General features: G+C 44.6%; 1 protein-coding gene across 1 annotated transcript in view; it reads right to left on the minus strand.

Moving 5' to 3' along the window:
• Positions 1–2,931: 2,931 nt before the first annotated feature.
• ARMC1 (armadillo repeat containing 1) overlaps positions 2,932–22,634 on the minus strand; it is a 99,643-nt gene continuing 79,940 nt past the window's right edge. The window contains exons 6-7 of the mRNA XM_030215076.1: positions 11,548–11,622; positions 2,932–3,340 (exon numbers count right to left, since the gene is read on the minus strand). Coding sequence (XP_030070936.1) covers positions 3,149–3,340; positions 11,548–11,622 — 267 coding nt within the window. The 3' untranslated portion in view covers positions 2,932–3,148. The remainder of the gene's footprint in view (positions 3,341–11,547; positions 11,623–22,634) is intronic.

Consider the following 22,634-nt stretch of genomic DNA (forward strand, 5'->3'; position numbering starts at 1 on the left):
TCTGTCTTGCAACCAGCATGCAAGGAAGATGAAGGCAGTACTTCTGCGACAACATAGAGAAGAGATTCCTGAAATGGCCACATAGGAGCCCTTACCCATGGCATCAATCGGTGTCATCATTGACCCCAGAACCTAGACTCAGTCCCAGACCCTAGGCCTGCCTTGACTGAGAAGATGAATCTCTTTAACCAGCTTTGACCTCCTGCACTCCATGAGGAATATCCTCTCCCATATTATGTCAAATAGAATGCAGAGATACTCCAGCATATGCAATGGATATAGTCTGATCTTTTCGAAATTGATCACCCAACCCAATAACTGCAGAAGACTGACAATTTTGTCCGTTGCCACCACGCTGTCCGAATAAGATGACTCACAAATGAGTAGTCACTGAGGTACGGGTGAACTCAGATTCCCTGGTACTGAAGAATGCCCAACACCATAAACTTGGTAAACGTTCTTGGAGCCCTGTCGAGACTGAAGGGCAAGGACCAGAACTGGAAGTGACAATCCAGCACTATTAAAATTAGAAACCTCTGATGATGCAGCCATATGGGTATATGCAAGTACATCTTCTTGAGATTAAGGGCGGTGAGAAATTCTCCCACAAGAACCGAGACCATGGTTGCTATTATCTCCATGCGAAAGTGGGACAATCGGAAGCAGCGGTTTAGACCTTTGAGATCCAAGACTAGACGAAAGGTGCCTTCCTTCTTTGTGGAAAGGAAGTAGATGGAGTATCTGCCTTGTCCCTGGTTGAACAACCAGGCAGGAGAACTCCAACTTGTAACCTTCTGTAAAAATATCTAGAACCCACTGGTCTGACACGAATTTGACCCACTCTTCTCAAAACTCGAAGACATTTTTTCACCACAGGATTAGAAGAGTGAGCAAGCCTCGCATCATTGCAAAGCTGTGGAGGCATTGGGCATACTAGCTGAGAGGAGAACTTCCTGTCCAAACAAAATGAAGACGGGACTTCTGACATTATTGTTATGACTAGGCTGGTACCGTCTGGATCAAGAGCCCCATGAAGAAAGATGACCAGAGGCTATCGGCTTATCATTTGGCAATCGCTGTGGCTTAGTTTCCCCCAGTTCTTCCATCAAGTTACTGAGATCTCCAAACAACCACTTGCCCCAAAAGGGCAGTTTAACCAAACATGACTAATGCTGCATCCACTGCCCAATGCCACAACCAAAGTTGCCGACATGCCGTGACACCAAACATATACTGCAGGCTTTGTCCAAGAGGACAATCAAGGAATTTACATTGAAATACTTTTATAACAAATAGGAAGAAATATTTTTTTTCACTCAACGAATATTTAAGCTCTGGAACTCTTTGCCGGAGGATGTGGTAACAGCAGTTAGCTAGCTGGGTTTAAAAAAGGTTTGGACAAGTTCCTGAAGGAAAAGTCCATAGTCTGCTATTGAGACAGACATGGGGAAGCAACTGCTAGCCCTGGGATTTGTAGCATGGAATGTTGCCATGATCTGACTTTCTGGCTTGACCACTGCTACAAACAGGTCACTGGGCTAGATGGACCACTGGTCTGACCCAGTATGGCTACTCTTATGTTCTTATATAACCTGTAACATGTCAAATAGCTTTGCCAAGTAGGCCAACCCTGCTTCCAGCTGGGTGTTGTGTTGCCAACTGATAATGCCACTTCAGGCAAGCTCTTCCCACAAACAAGTTGCACACTATCATTTGAAGGCCCAAAGAGGCCACTTCAAAGGTGTTTTAGCGAGCCTTCTAGCTTCCTATCCTGTATTTTAGGGCAATGCCTTCTTCGATTGGCAAGCTGGTTTTCTTAGTCACCGCCATAACCAGAGAGTCCACCCTGGGAAGCGGCAATTTATCTTTCTCCTCCAGAACTAGAGGTAGAGGTGAGTCACGGCTCTTCCCACTCTCAGTCCCATGTTCAGCGAGACCTATTCTACTGTAATCAAGTCCTGAATGTCTGGATGCATTGGGAATGCCTTACGAGGACCAACCGCTCATGATCGACAAAGATGGAACTCCTGACACCAAAGCAGAAGGTTCCTCAAATGGAAAGCATCACCAGTGCCTCATAAATAAGAGTACCAAGTTCCTCTTCATGAAACAATCTCAGTACTTTCGGATCATCCCCTACTTAGGAGGGAGTTCTCCCTCTTATAACAGCTCCTTCAACCATGGCTCCTCTTAATAGACCAAGGTCACATCAGAAGAAGTAGAGATAGCCTCATCTGCCCACTCCTAGAGGGAGGGAAGAAGTAAATTCATGGTGCACCAGAGAGACAGGGATCTGAAGACCTCCAGATATGATTCTGCAGACTCAGGCCACCAGCAAAGCTCAACTGGGAACCAGGAGCAAAGCACTCAGAACCAACTGCTGGAGATAGAAAAATACTGAGGAGCTGGACTGGATGCCCAGAGATGTGGTTCAGCTCAGTTTTCAGTTCTCTATCTCCACCTGCTGGTTGATGGACACAAGTATCCCACAGATGCTGGAACAGTGGAAAGCTACATAATAGAAGTAGTGATTCCATTTTTTATAATGCTATTTAAAATTTAGATTATATAATCAGAACTTTAACAAATTGTGGTTTTCAAGAATAAAATATATTTAATTTGACACAGGCTTGAAAGCTAAATTACCTGTAAAATGAACTACAGCAAGAAAAAAAAAAAAAAGTCAAAGGCATCTTGATCCATGTATATCTATGCACAGGTCTTGAGAATAAGTGAAAATGGGTTATCTAGAATGTTCTCCTTTTGACATCAAAATTAAAGCTCTACGTATGTTCTGGTTTTTTTATCCTTAAGCTGTCATAAAGGAACTTTAGCTGTCTCTCATTATATTCGATGGCTAGAAAAATTGAACTTTCCTAAGACAACGGCTAAATATGAATCCTTCTGAAGAAATAACACACACACACAAGGTGAGTCACTAAAACGTTTATGAAAACAAAGAAGCAATTTTTCAGGCCTTAATCATGTAAGCAACCTGACAGGCAACAGGATGTAAAATGCAGCATAAATGTGTACGATCTAAAAAATATTTTCTGTGACCCTTTATTGCAAATTGCACCCGGCAGTTTACCACACAATGGAAAACGGGCCGCCTTTTGGTTTACAGTCATTTAACCTCAAGCACTAATCACCAGTAGAAAGACCTTGATAGAAAGTTTGTAGCAGTGCTGAACCAACCGGTTCCCCTCTCCTGGTGTGACCCTACGCGGGACATGGCTTTATCTTGTTCTTTTGAAGGGCTTTCATCTTCTGGCAAATAATCGGGCAAATCTGTATTCAGTTCAACCTCCACTGGTGTATCTTGGAATGCAACCAGTAACTAATGAAACAGAAAGAGTTAATGCTGCAATAAAACAGTAAGGTGTGAAATATTTTTAGAAATGGTTACCACTGCATATCTGTTTTATAAAGAGAACAAAAGCTTTAGAAGACTTCCATTAGCAGAATTCCTTAATCAGGTTGATTTTACTATATACCATGAGAACTTTTAGAGTAACTGGATTCTTCAAAAATATCAACATGCTCACTTCTTACTTTTACTGCTTCAACTTTAGTCTCATTTTCAGGTCTCTTTTCTGTAGCCTACACCTCTTTCCCCACCATGCACTTTAATACTTTGTAAAAAGTATATACCTCAACAGCTGAACCATATCAAACTGCACATCACAGAATCCTCCTTTCCACTGTCGATCCTGTAGAAAACTTTGTGTTTATCAATGTGATGATGCCCGTACTAGATTTATTACTAAGTAAACTGAAGTGCTGTCATCTTATTACTAGAGATTTCAATTACTGACTGGATAAATGTCATATCAAAAAATGCTAGGGCGGTAAAGTTTCTAGACAAAATAAATGAAGCTTCCTGGAGCAGATAGATGGTTCAGGAACTGACAAAATGGGAGATACTTTAAACTTAACCCTTAATGGAACACAGGATTTAGTGCAAGAAGTAATGATGTTGGGGCCATTTGGCAATAGGATAGGGAGAATTTAAATAGCCGTCCAGTTTAAGAACCCACTCTGTAGAATTTTATATATATCTACATCTCTATATCTATCTATATATCTCTCTATATCTATCTATACAGATGCGTTTTCTATAATGTAACATTTGCTTCATTCTCTGGCCAAAGAAATTTTTCTCAGCCGGGTTAGCAGAAACTAAGACACATTTTTCACTTATTAACAGAGCCGGAATAAAGGCATAAGCAAACTAAGCATATGCCTATGGACCAAAAGTTTAGGGGGCCCTGTAAGATACGATCAGGATTCAGGACGCTAAGTGACAACATTTTGGATTTTTTTCAAGATTTTACAAATTTTTAAAGTACCAGTTTCAAAGCCAGAAAGATGGCTAAGGGTCTGTATATTTTTCACAGTTTAACTCTCTACAGTAGCCCCCCTTCAGTGCAAAGACTGTGGTAGGGCTCAGGCAATGGGAATGTTGCTCTAGCCATAGGATGGAGTTGCTGGATTAAGGTTTTTGATAAAGGTTGTTTTTTTTTTTTTTTAATCGCTGGTACCTCAATCCAGTGAGATTGCATCATTATTTATTTAAATTTTGCTCACACCTTTTTCAGTAGTAGCTCAAGGTGAGTTACATTTAGGTACTCTGGATATTTCTCTGTCCCAGGAGAGCTCACAATCTAAGTTTGTACCTGAGGCAATGGAGGGTTATTTTTCCAGGCACTTCTCCAAATTATTGAAGGGGCTGTGCAGTGTTGGGTAATATGGGTCACATTTGGAGGACCTGTTCTAAGGCACAGGCATACTGGAAGGCTGTGCAATCTCGCCTACAAGTGTGGCTTACTCGTCCAATGCAATGGAACCCAGATGTCTTCTAAATGGGTCAAAAACCTGCAGGTCTAACTCGTTTGCAGTCTTTGCTGCTTAGCCTCTTCGTGTGGCTCGCCTAAATTTGGCAAGGCATTGGAAGCACCCTACTGTGCCTTCTTTGATCCAATGGATAACCAGACTGTGGTATATTTGTAAAATGCAGCATTTGACTGAACTAAAGAGAAAAACTTTACATAAGTGGGAGGTGTTGTGGGCTCCATTCTTGAAGGCTTACTCTGTTTAGGGGATAGGGGAATTTGTGTGTTTACTACTGTGATTATTTATGTTTTACTGGGAGGGGAGCGGAGCTGGGGGAAAAATTTGTGTGTGTGTGTGTGTGTTGTTTGTGGGAGGTGGATGATGGCAGAGGGTTTATATATAAAAACACTTGTGTTAAAATATAGAAGTTTATTATTGTTCCTTTCCTCTGAAAGATATTGGGGGGGGGGGGGGGGGGGGGGCTTATGACTTATTCTCATTGTAAGGTTGTTATACTGTTACTTGGCTTTTCAATAAAGTGCTTCTACAAATTTAAAAAAACAAAAAAAATGATATTGTCATATTGGGTTTTGGATGAAGCTCCGCCACTGCAGCAATAGCCGGCTACCATGAAAGAACATGCCCTCTTTGAAATACAGGTGTACCAACACATCACATATTGATAAGCACTGCCATGTAGCTCTGTGGCGCAGGTTTCTGGATAGTTATGCAGTATACAATGCGCCTGGTTGAACATCGCACAGCAGGGGCGTAGCCAGACAGCCAGTTTTGGGTGGGCCTGAGTCCAAGGTGGATGGGCATGGAATTAATGCCCCCCCCCCCTGTCCCTAGCCCCCCCTCTGCTCTGCTTGGCTCTCTGCTCTTTGTCCCTCCCTCCTCCTGCAAGCCGAAAATATTAAATACCTGAGTAGCTGAAGATTTCCTCCTGCTCTGGCAGTCAGTACTCTTCCAAACAGCAGCCAGTAGCACTTTCCTCAAGCTGATGCCACAGCAGGCTGTGAATACATGAAAACTAAGCATGTGCAGATGGGCTGATGTCAGTGTCAAGGTAAGTGCTGCCAGCTGCCGTTTGGAAGAGCACCAGCTGCCTGAGAAGGATATCTTCAGCTGGTGGGGTTTGAGGATCTCTGCCAGTCATAGAAAGTGTGCCACAATTTTCAGTGGTCCCTGGCCCACCCATGGCTACGCCACTGTTACACAGGTATTTAGGGGAAGGGAGGAGGTGATGGTATGAATGGAGTGTGGATGAGGTATGGTCTAGTGTTGGTAAATCTGTATCAGGGTAAGGATGAGCTGAGCGTATTGGTGAGGGGGATGATAGTTATGTTTTGGTTATCAATATATGTTACTAAAAAGTTGAATGACGGGGGCGGGGGGGGGGGGGGGGGGAGGTTAAAGACCTGCTATCAATTATATCTATTGTATCTTTTAGAAGAACTGATTATGTTTCTGATTACTATGGGCCCGTTGGTCCCTATACCTAAGTTCAGTTTTGTTACTCATGTTCTGTCATGATTGCTGTTGAGGCAGTTTGTTTCTGTACTCGTCACTGCAAGATAAATATAAAAAAAGAACAGAGATTAACCTGAAACTATATACAAACTGAGTAAGACTACAGCCTAGAACAAAAACAGGCCTGGGGGGGGGGGGGGGGGGGGGGGATTCTAGACCCCAAACAAATTCTGCAACACTGTCTGCCTGAACCAACTGTCACGTTGGATATCCTGCTCCAGGCAGTAATGAGATGTGAACGTGTGGACTGAACACCATCAGGCTTATTTTCAAAAGAGAAGGGCGCCCATCTTTCGACACAAATCGGGAGATGGGCGTCCTTCTCTCAGGGTCGTCCAAATTGGCATAATCGAAAGCCGATTTTGGGTGTCCCCAACTGCTTCCCGTCACGGGGACGACCAAAGTTCTCGGAGGTGTAGCGAAGGCGGGACTGGGGCGTGCCTAACAGATGGGTGTCCTCGAGCGATAATGGAAAAAAGAAGGGCGTCTCTGACAAGCACTTGGGAGACTTTACTTGGTCTATTTTTTCTTACGACCAAGCCTCAAAAAGGTGCCCAAACTGACCAGCTGACCACCGAAGGGAATCGGGGATGACCTCCCCTGACTCCCTCAGTGGTCACTAACCACCTCCCACCCCGAAAAAAAACAACTTTAAAAACTTTTTTTGCCAGCCTGAAATGTCATACTCAGGTCCATCACAGCAGTATGCAGGTCCCTTGGGGGGGGGGGGGGGGGGGGGGGGAGAAATAGGTATGTGTGTGTCAGCGGAGGCATAGCAAAGGAGTGGACGTCCTTCTTTCAAACATTTTGGACATCCTGAACTGCCCCCCCCCCCCCATAGGGACGGCCAAATTTCAAGGGAGTGGAATGGAGTGGAGGAGTGGCCTAGTGGTTAGAGCACTGGTCTTGCAATCCAGTGGTGGCCGGTTCAAATCCCACTGCTGCTACTTGTGATCCAAAATCTAAATAAATAAAGGGGGTGTCGGAGCAAAGGCATGGACGTCCTTCTCACAGAAACATCCACATTTTTGACGTCCTTAACTGCCGTCGCAGGGACGGAGGAATAGCGAAGGACGTCCTTCACCCATCCTATAAAAAAAAAAAAAAAAAGATGTCCCTGACGAGCTCTTGGATGTTTTCACCTGGACTTGTATTTTTCTAAGGTTGTAGATGGCAATTTATTTAAGGTTGTAGACGGCTATTATACACGCTTGTCTGCATGTATGAAGCCGTCTTTGGCATGCGCAGAGCAGCCACGCATAATGCTTGGCTGCTCTGCACTGGCTTCCCCTCCTTAGGAAGGAAATCGTGTGCAAATGAGCTAACAGTGAGCAGCTCATTTGCATGCGATTTCTTTCATGCATGCCCGTTCCTTTCCGAATCGCTACGGGATCGGAAAGGGAAGGGCTTTTTCCGTTCAGTTAGTGCATCAGTTAGTCCACTGCAGTGCCCCCTAGGGTGCCCGGCTGGTGTCCTGGCATGTCAGGGGTACCAGTGAACTACGAATGCTGGCTCCTCCCACGACCAAATGAGTTGGATTTGGTCGTTTTTGAGATGGGCGTCCTCGGTTTCCATTAGCGCCGAAAACCGGGGACGACCATCTCCAAGGACGATTTAAGGATGACCATCTCTAAGGTCGACCTAAATGTTGAGATTTGGGCATCCTCGACTGTATTATCGAAACGAAAGATGGCCGCCCATCTTGTTTCAATAATACGGGTTTCCCCGCCCCTTTGTGGGGACATCCTGCGAGAACGCCCTCAGGAAAACTTGGGCGCCCCATTCGATTATGCCCCTCCATGTTGCAGCTTTGAAAATTTCTTCAATGGAGGCTGACTGCAAGTGGGCTACCAACGCACCCATGGCTCTGACATTGTAAGCTGTGACGTCAGCCCAGCCTGGGCATAAGTGAAAGAAATGCAATCTGCCAGCCAATTAGAGATGCTGCATTTCCCCGATGGCGACCCCCATTCTGTTGGGATTTTAAAAAAACCAAAATTTGGGCAGACTGTCTGTGGAGCCTAGTCCGCTCCATGTAGTAGGCCAATGCACGCTTGCAGTCCAAGGTGTGCAAGATGTTCTCACTAGGATGGGCATGAAGTCTGGGAATGAATGTTGGCAAGACATCGACTGGTTCAGATGGCACTCAGACACAACCTTTGGCAGGAACTTAGGGTGTGTGCAGAGAACTATTTTGTTGTGATGAACTTAGTATAAAGGTGCATCCACTACCGCTCTGACGCAGACGCAGTGGGATCAAGCCAGGCTTCTTATCACCACCCAGAATGCTCCACACTCAAAGCTTCCTTGCCCTTGCTGAGTTTTTCGGCTGATTTTGGGATCTAGAAGCTCCGTTCGCCATTGTTCTGCACTACAAACGTGGGAACAGCCCCACTTAACACTCCAACGCAGACGCCATGGGATCAAGCCAGGCTTCTTACTACCACCCATAGTGCTCCACACCCAAAGCCTCCTCGAACTCCCATGAGCATTCCTCATCAGTGTCAGACAGCAACTCCTCGTGGGAAGGCCGAGACTGAGCCTACCTCAACATAGAGGTCATGCCTCGAAAGGGGTGTTAAGTAGTCGGCTCCCGCCTGGACTCCAGCAAAGCTTCCTCCACTGATGTCGAGGGGTACCGGCTTGAGTGGTAGTCAACACCACAGCAGCACGCGACACCAGCATTGCTCTCAGGTGTGAGTTTCTTTTATTTTCCTAGCTTTATTCCCTAACCACAGGAGAATAATGCTAGACCACGCAGCTCAGATAAATTATTTTGGGCTTCTTGGAGGTGCAGGGAACCCCTGAAGGGGATAGAAAGGGAGAATGGGGACCCACATTTACTATGGTAAGGACCCATGGGGATTAAGCTGACAGCCTAAGTTATCACTATGGATGATTAGTTATGGCTGCGGAGACAATCTTCACACACTACCACATCAGGCTGTGGACCGTAATCTGGGCAGCAAGGCCGCTGGACTCTACTCAGCGGTGCTGCTTTAGTCTGCATCAGCCCACACAACCTAGCACCTGCTGAAATCCTTATACTGCCTCTCCTCACAGAGCACCAGCCCTTATACTGGTGAAGTCACTGGGGAAAAAGTCAGTTTCTCTACCTCTTTTTGCTGACAGAAAGGAAATACAGCCCAATTGTAAAGACTAGATTAAGTAGCTTGTCCAAGGTCACGAGAAGCTACAGCGGGATTTGAACCAGGGAGTTTAAAATCATGAAGGGGGCTTATATGTCAAGGGCAAAAGGGGGGAAAACAGACTAAGGGGAGATGATGCCTGTACTAGGGGCAAATTGCAAGTAGCAATATTAGTACACTCTTGTGGAATGCCCCAAGCTTACATTGTGGATTAAAACCTTGCTACAATAAAATGGGATTACAGCATACTACTGGGAGTAGTTTTCTGTTAGAACAGAAGGCGTCCAAAGCAAAGTGCAGGTTTATACATAGATCATTGATGCTTGTTAAGATAATCCTGTGGTACCGGGCAGCAAAACAGGAACCACACATTCAAAGCTGGCTCCAGAGAATGCACGAAAACAGCAGCTTTTGAACAAGTCCATAAAATCAAAAACAAACTAGAATGGTTGTGCTATAAGTAGAAATGGGACCACTATATGCAAAAGAATCCCAAAATTTAGAAGAAATAGCGACTCAGTGCTCTTCCACATAGATGTTAATTCTTCTCTGCATAAAGAGGTCAATGAATATAGAAACCAGAGGATGACTGTTGGGAAGATAAGGGCAACTGAGTGAATGAATGGTGTGATAAGGGATGGGAAACATGAGTGAAAGTACATGTGAGGCATGAAAAGGGAGTAATAAAAAGGTTGAGGGAAGCTAAATAATATAGCATGTAGAATACTGTGCATAGTTAATATTTAATGTGAAACAAGTCTTAAGCTTTGTTACATATGATGAACTCTTCCAAAACTCACTTGATCCATTTACTGTCAGTTTTGGCCAACAGGTAGTGGCTTTTGGACTCAGAGTTTTGCATAGCGTATTCAACACATAGTCATTAAAGTACCATGGACTGAGTTTTTGCACAGGAATAAGCTACAGTAAGTTAATATTGCCTTTGATGAACGAAACTGATCACATAGCTCAAAACTGACAAAAAATGGACTGAGTTTTGGAAAAGTGCTCTTTATAGATGACTTAAGGGGTAAGTACACAACCCTAAAGTTGTAATGTCAGTATACAACAATAATGATATAAAAAAAAAAGTAATTAAATGGAAGCCAGAAAGATTCTCAACATTTTGAAACTGATGGGGTCATATACAATTGAAATGGAATTTTACATTGGGTACCTAGATGATTAGTACAAACTGAAATTTTAGTGGTGTTTTCCAATCTCTCTCTCTACTGTCAATCTTATCACAGTCCCTTCCTCATCTTTCAATTATTAATTATAGTTTTGAGAGTAACCCTCATCCTAAGTATCCTTGATAAAGAAAAGTTTATATTGATGATAGTTCTCAAGAACTGCTTCTTATATACACTCAAGCAATATTCCAGTTGCAAAAAAAAAAGAAAAATTACCACAATGCAGCAACCTGTTTCAAGTTTTTTCATCTCTTGTCATGAAATTTTGCACTGTAAAAGCAATCTATTCTGTAGCATTCGCTGAAACCAACATGGGTCCCATCCCTCCTGGGCTAGAATGCTCATTCCACAAGATTATTTTAATGGAGAGGGGCAGTGTCTGGATGTATTCCTGCAATGCTTGTTACTTTATGTCGCACTGACAATACTGGATCAACTAATGGATGGATTTCCACCCTAGGGGCATTGTTTTCTCCTAGCACACATTATGTTCTGTCCAGTTTAGTTTTCTTAATGCCTATGTTGGAAAAGACTAACACCTTATATTGCTATATTTAATGGCTGAGGAACTATTTGGGCATGCTAGTAAGAGTACCTGTGGGTAAATGTGCTAACATACAGGACGTGGGGAAATAGGATGGGAAGAGAATGATGTACTACACTACAACAAAAGGTGGCCTTATGGGTCTGAATAACTACAGATAGTCTATCGAAAAGAATTCTTATGTGGTGTTGTCTTGTAATCCTCAGATTCATTTTGATGAGTAATGTTAAATGCTAAAAATACACAAAGTTAAAAAAAAAAAAAAAGCTTTGAAACTGTCCCAAAAGCTTACCTCCTCTCCATTATCATTTTTCACAACCTGTTGTGCTTTCATAACTTTGGTCGATGCTATTGCTGAAGCCAAAGCCTGAAACAGAAGTAAAAAGGTTTTTTGTGTGTGTGTGATTTCCTGATTTTCCTCCATTATTGCATATACATTACAATGAATGATTTTTGATCTTTAATCAAAATGTAATATTAGACAAAGGAAACCCGAGTAAACAAAATAGTTTTTAAAATTACTTCAATTTATTTAAAGAACAAAGTTATCCCACACCTATATCACCCATGTAAAAAAGAGCAACTGCCCCCAATGTTTTCTATAATTCAGTGTCAGTCTTTCACATCGCTGTTGAAGAATCTTAGCTCACCTCTATTTTACAAAACCGCATTATTTCATACATTCATAGATTTTCATGCATGAACTGCTTGTTTCAAGTCTTGCTAAAGCATCTCTATGGGTTCAAGTCAGAACTTTGAATAGGCCAGTCCAAAAACTTTAGATTTTGTTTCTCCTCAGCCACTCAGATGTAGACTTGCTGGATCACTAACTTGCTGCATTAACCCAATTAAGCTTCGGCTTTAGCTCAAAGACAGATGAAAGGACATTCTCCTTAAGAATTTTCTGGTACAGTGCAGAATTCATGGTCCCTTTAATAACGGCAAGTTTTCCAGGTCCTGAGGCAGCAAAGCAACCACATATTATCACACTTCTACCACCATGTTTGACTGTTAGTATGATGTTCTTACTGTGGTATGCTGTATTTGCTTTACGCCAAACATAATGAGACCTGTATTGCCCAAACAATTCCACTTTTGACGTGTCTGACCATAGAACATCATCCCAAAAGGCTTGGGGATCATCCAGGTGTTTTTGCAAAAGTGAGACGAGCACTGACATCACTCTGGATAACAGCAATTTCTGCCTTGCTGCCCCTCTCATAAGTCCATTTTTGTCCAGTCTCTCTCTTATTGTGGAATAATAAACACTGACAGAGAAGCCTGCAGTTCTTTGGACGTTTGCTGGGATGTTTTGCAACTTCCCAGATGAGATGTTACTGCGCCCCTGGAGTCATATTGGCAGGCCGAGCACTCCTGGGAAGATAACAGCTCTCACTGTGATTTGGAGGTGTCCCAGAGCTTTAAAAACGGCTTTGTAACCCTTTCCAGACTGATATTAAAACTTTTCTCTCTCATCTCTTATGGAATTAGTAACATCAAATGTTGCCACTATTTGGGTTTCTGTCAGGTACTTATGACTTGGCTTGGTCACTGTTGCAAACAGGATACTGGGCTAGATGGACCATTGGTCTGATCCAGTATGGATGTTCTTATGTTCTTTGATTATGGCATAGCGCTCTTATACAAACTACTTCACCCTCATGGTAAGGTTCAATATATAGTGAGGTTCAGATTCAAAAGGGCTGGGTGCAATCAAGCCTGGATTTGTTCAATCAGCGGAATCTAATTATCAATGAAATCTGATCAATTGGTTGATTGAGTAAAGGGCCAGTTACTTTTTCACATGGATAATATCGGTGCTGGATAACTTTGTTCCTTAAATAAATTTAGTTGTGCTATGTATTTATTCAAGGTCCCTTTGTCTAACATAATATTTGTTTAATCAGAAATCATTCAGTGTAACAAATTTCAAGAGAGGGGAAAGCAAAGATACTTACTTGTAGCCAGCACTCTCTGAGAACAGGACAATTCTTCTCACATTTAGATGATGTCATCTGATGTAGCCTGATGTGGACACTAACTAGCGAGTAATGCAGAAGTTTCTAGCAGCATCCCATCGTACATGAGCTGGTGCTTTCCCACCTAATGTGCGAGCGTGGGCCCTTCAATCAAGTAAAAAAGCAGATAGCATACAACTAAATTCAACTCCTAGTGGAGATGGGAGGGTATGTGAGAATAATTGGCCTGCTGTCCTCGGAGAACACCTGCTACAGGTTAAGTATCTTTGCCTTCTCAGAGGACAAGCAGGCCTTCTTAGTTCACATCTGGGAATCCCTGGTACAAGTCACCGAAAACAAGAAACTGGGATAATTGAGTCTTGAAATGTCGAGACCAAAACTTCATTCAACCTGAAACTATATACAGACTAGCGTGTAGGTGCAGCATGAAACAGAATAAAACAGGGACTAGAAGGGTGGAGCTGGATTCTAGACAGCAAACAAATTATGCAGAACTGCCTGTCTGAACCGACGCCGCATTTGGTATCTTGATCAAGACAGTAATGAGATGTGAATGTGTGCACTGAAGACCATGTTGAAGCCTTGCAAATCTGCTCTATGGAGGCTGATCGCAAGTGGCCTACAGACACAGCCATGGTTCTGACACTGGGAGACCTGATATGTCCCTCAAGAGTCAGCACAGCCTGGTCATAAGCAAAGAAGATGCGATCTGCTATCCAATCTGAACGTGTGCATTTGCCAAAGGCCACCCTCATCCTGTTGGGGTCAAAAGAAACAAAAAGCTGGGTGGACAGTCCGCTCCAGGTAGAAGGCTAAGGCTCGCCTGCTCTCTAAAGTATGCAATATACTTTTGCCAGGATGGGCATGAGGTTTTGAGAAAAATGTTAGTAGAACAACTGACTGGTTAAGGTGGAACGTCAACGCTACCTTAGGAAGGAATACGTGTGGAGAACTACTCTGTTGGGATGAAATTTTGTATATGGTGGATGAGCTACCAGGGCCTGGAGCTCTGACTCTGCGAGCTGAAGTGGTCGCCACCAGAAACACAACTTTCCAGGTCAAAAACTTCAGATGACAGGAATTCAGAGGCTCAAAAAGAACTCTAATCAGCTGGGTGAGGACTACATTGAGATCCCATAACACAGTGGGAGGTTTAGTAGGGGGTGTTTGTTAGCAATAAACTTTTCATGAAGCAAACAACTAAAAGCTGTACAGAGATGGACTTGCCTCTAACATGGTGACAGGTGCCAATTAAAACCGAGATGAATCCTTACAGAGTTGGTTTTCAAATCAGACTCAGAGAGGTGTTGGAGGTACTCAAGCAGTTTTTGTGTAGGACAAGAAAAGGAATCTAAGGCCTTGCCCTCACAACAGACAGCAAACCTCTTCCTCTTAGTGGAATCTTTTCTGGAAGCCAGCAAGATAAGGGAGACACCCTCAGGCAATCCCAATCTATGCTCTCAACATCCAAGGTGTGAGGACCAGAAATTGGAGGTTGGGATGCAGAAGGAAACCTTCATTCTGTGTGATGAGGATCGGAAAATAGTCCAATCTACAAGGATCTTTGAAGGCCAACTCCAGAAGAAGGAACTAGATCTACTGCGGCCAGTAAGGAGTGATCAAAATTATGGTCCCCTGGTCTTTGCCTGAATTTCAGTAAAAGTCTTCTCTATGAGAGGTATGGGAGAATACACATACAGAAGTCCTTGTCCCCAATTCAGGAGAAAGGTACCCAATGCTCCGCCTGCTGTGTGACCTGAGCCTGAAGCAGAACTGAGGGACTTTGTTCAGATGAGTGGCAAAAAGATCCACTGAGGGGATGTCCCACTCTCAGAAGATCTTCCGAGCTACACCTATGTTGAGGGACCACTCGTGCGGTTGCAATATCCTGCTCAATCTGTCCACCAGGCAGTTCTTGCCAGGAAGGTAAGTGGCACAGATGCCCACACCATAAAGCAGAGCCCACTGCCACATGCTGATTGCTTCCTGACACAAGGAACAGCAACTTATACCCCCTGCTTGTTGACAAAGAACAACGCAACCTGGTTGCCTGTTCGAATGAGAACAATTTGGTTCTGAAGTCTCTCTCTGAAAACCTTTAAAGTGTTCCAAATGGCCCGGAACTTGAGAAGATTGATGAGGAACTGAACCTCCTGTGTGGACCACTGGCCCTGAGTGTGAAGCCCATCTACATGAGCTCCCCAACCCAGGTTGGATGAATCCATTATCAAGCCTTCTGAGGCAGTGGAATTTGGAACGGAAGTCCCAGAATCAAATTGGACCTGATTGTCCATCAGAGAAAGAAAAGGCATGAGCCAACTCCAGGAGAATGCAGATAACATCCGTTAGGTTCCTTCCCACTGCTTGAGACATTTGGGAAGCTGAAGTCCACTGGGCCATTCTCAAGTGGAGACATGCCATGGGAATGACATGCAATCAATCTCAACATTTGCCAAGCTGAAACCTGCTGGATGCTGTGGACCTGTGAGGCAAGCGATAGATACTCACCTGGGGAAGGAAGCCCCGAGCCTGCACTGTATCGAGCAGGGCTCCTATGTATTCCAATTGGCGAACTGGATGTAGGTGGGACTTGGGGTAGTTGAAGACCAACCCCAGTACTTCCAGCACCTGAATAGTTAGGCGCATGGACTCCATGGCTCTCTCCTGAGATGTGCTCTTGACTAGCCAATCACCTAGGTAGGGAAACACATATATCCCCAGTCTGTGCAGATATGCTGCGAATACCACCAGAGACTTGGTAAAAACTCTGGGGGCAGACGCCAGGCCAAATGGCAGAATGCGATACTGGAAGTGGCGTGTCCCCATGCGAAATCTGAGATACTTCCTGTGACATGGAAGAATTGAAGTGTATATATAGGCATCCTTTAAATCCAGAGAACATGGCCAATTATTTTCCTGAATTAGAGGAGGAAGGATGCCCAGGGAAAATTATCCAAAACTTTTCCTTGACCAGAAATTTATTCAGGGCCCTTAGGTCTAGGATGGGCCAGAATCCCCCATTTTTTGATCACAAGGAAGTACCTGGAAAAGAATCCCTTCCCTTCTTCTCCTGGTGGAACTAGTTTGAGCACTCAGGCCTTTAGAAGGGCAGCAATCTCCTCTACAAATACTTGCTTGTGCTGAAAACTGATGAAAGAAGCTATTGATGGGCAATTTGGTGGTCTCTGATGCAAATTCAGTGAATACCAGAGGCAGACTATTTGAAGAACCCACCAGTCAAAAGGTTGAACGGGGCCATCTGTGTTGGTAAAAAGTGAGCCTCCCTTCGACCAGTAAGACATCCAGGATGGATACTCATTGAGTGGCTATACTCTGCTGGAATCTGCCAAAAGTCCATGACCTGCTTTGACTGGGGAGCTGGCTGGAATTTCCGAGACCAGGGCTGGCCAGACCTGAGACACTGGGCATAAGTCGCCTGAGCAGAGTGAGCGGGAGGTGGGAACCTACACCTTTGAGAGTAAGAATTGCTTAGGCCCGTTGGAGTATCTTCTTGTTGAAGAAGATGCAGATGGAGGATACCAAGAGAGTGTGAATGGTGTCTGCATGATTCTTAAATCAGGTCAGCAACTTCTCCCACTTTCTCTCCAAACAAATTGTCCCCTCAGCATGGCATGTGCACCAATTTCTCTTGAATCACTGGCTTCGAGGTCAGAAACATGCAGTCAGGAGAGTCTACACATATCCATACCAATGCCAGAGAGTCTGGGCGCAACATCAAAAATATCATAGGCGCCCCTGGCCAGATAATGCCTGCACTATCTGCTTGTTGGCCAGCTGGCGAAGCTCTGCGGCCTGCTTTGAAGTGAGAGAGTTCACCAGACTCAGTGTACTGTTTACTAAAGACTCCAAGTAGAGGCTCATGTAGGGCTGGTAGGAATGGATATGGGCAAAAAGAATCGAGGCCTGAAAAGCCACCCAAACGAATCTAAGGTTCTGGCCTCTTGTACCAGGGTCGCCAAGGCATGAGACTGAGAACTCTTGACCCACTTGAGAGCAGATTCGACCACCACAGAGTGATGAGGCAGGTGTGTCCTTTCATTCTGGGAGCCTTCTAGATACTGTATTGCGTATCCACCTTCTTGGACCTATAATGTGAGGGGAGACCCAGTTCTTCAACAGAGCGTCCTTAAGTATAGGGTGCAACGGCACAGTTACCCTTCCTTCCTTAGGAGACATAGTCCAGGACAGACAACATTTCTGACCTGGGCTCCTCCTCCATCTCGAACTTAAATGGGATGGCCGCAGTCATTTCCCTCACAAAACTAGTGAAAGAGCGCCTCTGGTGGAAATGTCCATCTCTCTTCAGGAGGGGTGAGACCATATGGTATACCACATGACTTCTCCGAGAACAAACGTGGATCCTCATCTGACTTCCAAGAGCGGTCCCAATAAGACTCTTCTGCATACTCAGGTACAACTGAATGAGTGTGCACTGATCTTGGCATGGTGGAGCGAAGTCCAAGCCCCAAAGAGCCCTGAGGTACATCCTTACTCTCAGACTCCGGTGAAACTTCCTCCTCTGATGACAGCGGTACTGCATGCCCAGGCGTCAACACCCTGAGAGGTGCCAGCATCCAAGATCTGGGCACCAGCACTGACAGAGAGGGCCTGGGGCTGTTCCACTGGTGATGAAAGTGCCCTCGGTGCATGAGCAGGAGGCCCCTGCAGTAACTGTGCCAGCTCCTCTTGGAGAATGCTCTGGAACCACTCAAAGGTGAGCATCAGCAAAAGGCATGAAAGCCAGGGAAGAGGCAGCCTGAGAAGGCACTGGTGCTGAACCGGTGGCAGGGACCTGGCCGCTTGACGACTTGCACATCGACACCTCTTCTAAGGAAGAGGAATAGTCCTCCCAGTGCCGGCGCTTCTTGGGCATCGGAAGATCCAATATCCTGGTGCTCCCAGCACCATTCGTCGAGGAAGGCCAGTGCTTATGCTTCTTGGGCTTCCCACGGATACATAGAGCTTTGACCCCCCGGTGCAGATGAGGATGACTGTGAATCCATGCATGTCCTAAATGTCGGGTCCTATGCTGATTGGTGCCGGGGCCTGCTATCAGCACCTAGTGTAGAGACAGGTGGAGACCCCCTCGATGCCGTTACACTCCCAGCAGATGCCGAAGTCCGAGCAGCCACTGATGTAGATGCCACCGGTACCAAAATCAACATTCCAGCCTTTGAGCAGCCAAAAAGTTGCTGTCTTTGAGCCAGTCACACCCGCTGAGTTCTAACCTGTATTTTTAAACAGAGATCACAATCATATGGGTCATAATCTGGCCCAATGCACTTACTACTACTACTACTTATCACTTCTATAGCGCTACAAGGCATACGCAGCGCTGTACACCATACATGAAAAGACAGTCCCTGCTCAAAGAGTTCACAATCTAAATAGGACAGGCAAACAGAACAACTAAGAGGTAAGGAAATTAAAGAGGTGGGGATAAAAGGGTACAGGGCAAGTGAGTAGTGGTTAGGAGTCAAAAGCAGCATCAAAGAGGTGGGCCTTTAGCCTGGATTTGAAAACAGCCAAAGACGGGGCTAGACGTACATGCTCGAGAAGTCTATTCCAGGTGTGAGGTGCAGCGAGAGAAAAGGAACAGAGTCTGGAATTAGCAGTAAAGGAGAAGGGGACAGACAAGAGAGATTTATCCACAGAAAGGAGTACCCGAGGGGGGGGCATAGGGAGAGACAAGAGTGGAGAGGTACTGGGGAGCGGTAGAGTGAATGCACTTATAGGTCAGTAAGAGAAGTTTGAATTGAATGCGGAAACGGATAGGGAGCCAGTGAAGTGACTTGAGGCGAGGGCTAATGTGAGCATAGCGACTCTGGTGGAAAATGAGTTGCACAGCAGAGTTTTGGACTGATTGAAGAGGAGAGAGATGGCTAAGTGGGAGGCCGCTGAGAAGCAGGTTGCAATAATCTAGGCGAGAGCTGATAAAGAGTATGGATAAGGGTTCTGGTACAGTGCTCAGACAGGAAGGGATGGATTTTGCTGATATTATAGAGAAAGAAACGACAGGTTTTGGCAATCTGCTGAATGTGAGCAGAGGAGGAGCGAGAGGAGTCGAAGATGACCCCAAGGTTACGAGCTGATGAGACAGGGAGAATGAGAGTGCCATCCACAGAAACAGAGAAAGGGGGGAGAGGAGAGGTGGGTTTAGGGGGAAAGATGAGAAGCTTGGTTTTGGCCATGTTAAGTTTCAGATGACGTTGAGACATCCAGGCAGCAATATCAGATAGGCAGGCTGATACATTGGTCTGGTTGCTGGTTGAGATTTCGAGGGTAGAGAGGTAGATCTGGGAGTCGTCAGTGTAGATATGGTATTGAAAGCTATGGGATGATATCAAAGAGCCAAGGGAAGAAGTGTAGATGGAGAACAGGAGAGGACCGAGAACAGAACCCTGAGGTACACCGATTGGTAGTGGGATAGAAGTGGAAGAGGATCCACCAGAGTGTACACTAAAGGTGCGAAGCAAGAGGTAGGAGGAGAACCAGGAAAGAACAGAGCCTTGGAATCCACTTGAAGCATAAAGAGTGGGGGTCCTTGGCAGAAATCACCTGTCTACATTGGGCACATCTCTTGAAGCCACTAAGGGTCTTCTGTGACATCGAAAAAGGATCTCAGCCAAATTAAACTCCTCATTCTTGAACTCTCAAAAAGGGGCACATTCAAACTGAGTTCAGGGCTGTGGCCTTAACCAAACAGACTCATCCGAAAATAAAGAAAACTTAAAAGGGCCAAACAAACCCTGAAAAAAATACAAAGGATTGGATAAAACGAAAAAGAACAAAAACAAGAAAAATAAACCTGCAAGGGAAGGCACTTGCAAAAACAGCAGAACATGAAGACAGAATCACGAACGCATCCTCTCAGCTCCACAGAAAAAATAACACTGGAGGAGTTCGTGCATCGGGTGGGAATGCACCAGCACATGCACAGTGGAACGCTGCTATAAAACTTCTACATCCTCACTGGACTCCATCAGATGACATCACCCAAATGTGAGAATAAGGCGCTGGTCCTCGGAGAAATACTTTTTCACATCACTGTACTCATAACAAGCATATTTCACAGACAGGATCAATCAAGCACACAAATGGGAGATAACATTACACGGCACCAGGAAAACAGCTCTCCCCAGAGTTCAGAACTGGCTTAAAGTTCTGAGCATTCACAGTCCCTTCTTGCATGCAGCAGTCTTCTCAATCCTTAAGTGGGTTCCATAGCTTACTCCTTTTGGGGGGGGGGGGGGGGAGGACTCTGTGTACAATATTTCAAAATTCTGTAGCCTTTGCTCAGATAGTTATAATTAAATTAGAAAAATATTACTCAAAGGTGCACAATTTTTAATATTTTATGCAGAATTTCCTCATCATAAGCCCCAGTCCACCACCCCCTCTCCCCTTGCAACCTTACTTCTCCCTAGCTCTTTCCCTCCCCTTTGGCTTGAATCCCTCATAAGCTCAATCTCTCCCTCCCCCCTCTGCTCAAGTGTCTTTTTCTTCTTTTCTTCTCATTTTGATCTGATATAAAATTAACAAAAATTGCAAGCATCATCTTCTAGCCAAAGTAATTGCTACTAGAAAGAAAACTTTCCAGCTAAGATTGTTCACAGAGGACAACTATGGGCTTGAATACTGGTTTCATAAGAGATGAAAGAATGTTTAAGTTCCATGGCACAAAAGGCTTTTGAATGGGTAGCTTGATATTAAGTAAGCCCTTCATAAATCCAATACTTATTTCTGTATTTAGATGTATGTATTATTTGATTGTAAACTGCTCTGATGCCCTGCAAAGAATTGTATACCTCCTGCTCTCCCCATTGTCAGCCCTTACCCCATTTAACTTCCCCTACCTGAGCTTTCTCTTTCTTTCCTTTCCCAATTTTCTCTGCTTCAGCCCAACTTCTCTTGCTCTTCTCAACCCATCTTCCCCCAATTAAACCGCCAGTTTTCTTTCTCTACAACCCTTCTCATCCTTGATCCAGTATCTTGCTCTCTGCTCCCTAACTCTCCAGCAAGATCCCCTTATTCCATTTCTCTCAAGCACAACCTTGCCGGTTCCCTTCATTCTTGACATAGGCTTATCAGTGACCCCACCAACCAGCACACACAACTGCAGCTGTCTCTCACCAGGCTTGCATCCTCTTCATTGTAGGCCTATGGGTGTCAACTGACCAGAATTAAAATCTGTATCTCAAACAGGAAGGAAGCAGTAGCAACAAATACACCTCTTCTGGTTCAAAATCTAAAAAGGATTTAAAAAAAAAAAGGGAAATGGGACTTGATATGCCGCCTTTCTGAGGGTTTTGCAACTACATTCAAAGCGGTCTACATATATTCAGGTACTTATTTTGTACCAGGAGCAATGGAGGGTTAAGTGACTTGCCCAGAGTCACAAGGAGCTGCAGTGGGAATCAACACTATGGGGTCCTGAAAGGTGTGTTTCTTTCCCTGCACAGGCATTATCCCTGTAGACTGAGCAAGCTGCACCCATGTCTGGCTGCTGGTATTTAACTCAAGGAATCCTTTACAACACTTAAAATAACTGAATATTTTTTGCAAGGAACATTGAAGTGGTCAGAGGAGGTGAAGCAGCTGGGGAAGTCTTACCAGTTACTGTAACTAACAATGGAGGATGAATGCTTAGATCCAGAATTCCATACTGTCACTGTGAAGGCAAAGAATTAAGGGATGGCCTGAGAACCAGGGGAACTGGGTTCAATTCCCACTGCAGCTCCCTGTGACTCTGAGCAAGTCACTTAACCCTCCACTGCCTCAGGTACAAAATAGGTCTGCATATAATACGCAGACTGCTTTGATTGTACCCACAGAAAAGCAGTACATCAAACCCCATCCCCTTTCCCTTTGATAAAGACAACAACCATGCAGGATCAAAGAGATCACTCCACTATAAGATACTCCAAACAAGGACCATATTTAGATGCCCAATCTGTCTGCACTGTGCTCCCGATGATGTTTCTTGTTCAAGCACAGAAATTCAGCAAGCTGCTATTGCACAGTCCTGTGCTGTAAGTTGATGGCTTAGATACTGCCTTGTGTTGAGATCAGTGCTCTATGTCCAAGACCACAGTGCTTTAGGCTGATCGCCTTGGAAAGCTGTGCTAGGGCCATGGTGAACTTTAGAACTCAATGCATTGAATAATGGAAGATACATTGGCATGAGGATCTGCTGGAATGCACAGAACCCGATCTCTATGCAGATTTATCATGATCTTTCTGCATGAGCAGTAGCTGCTTCTCTGCTAGTGCTTAAATAGAGGCAGTCTTTCCAAGCTGACGGGGACATTCTCCAGCAATACTTGCATTAAGCCTGGTTGTGCTTGGAACCCATACATACAGAGAGACATCTCATGAA

The sequence above is a fragment of the Microcaecilia unicolor genome, chromosome 1 (assembly GCF_901765095.1).
Source record: "Microcaecilia unicolor chromosome 1, aMicUni1.1, whole genome shotgun sequence".
NCBI lineage: Eukaryota > Metazoa > Chordata > Amphibia > Gymnophiona > Siphonopidae > Microcaecilia > Microcaecilia unicolor.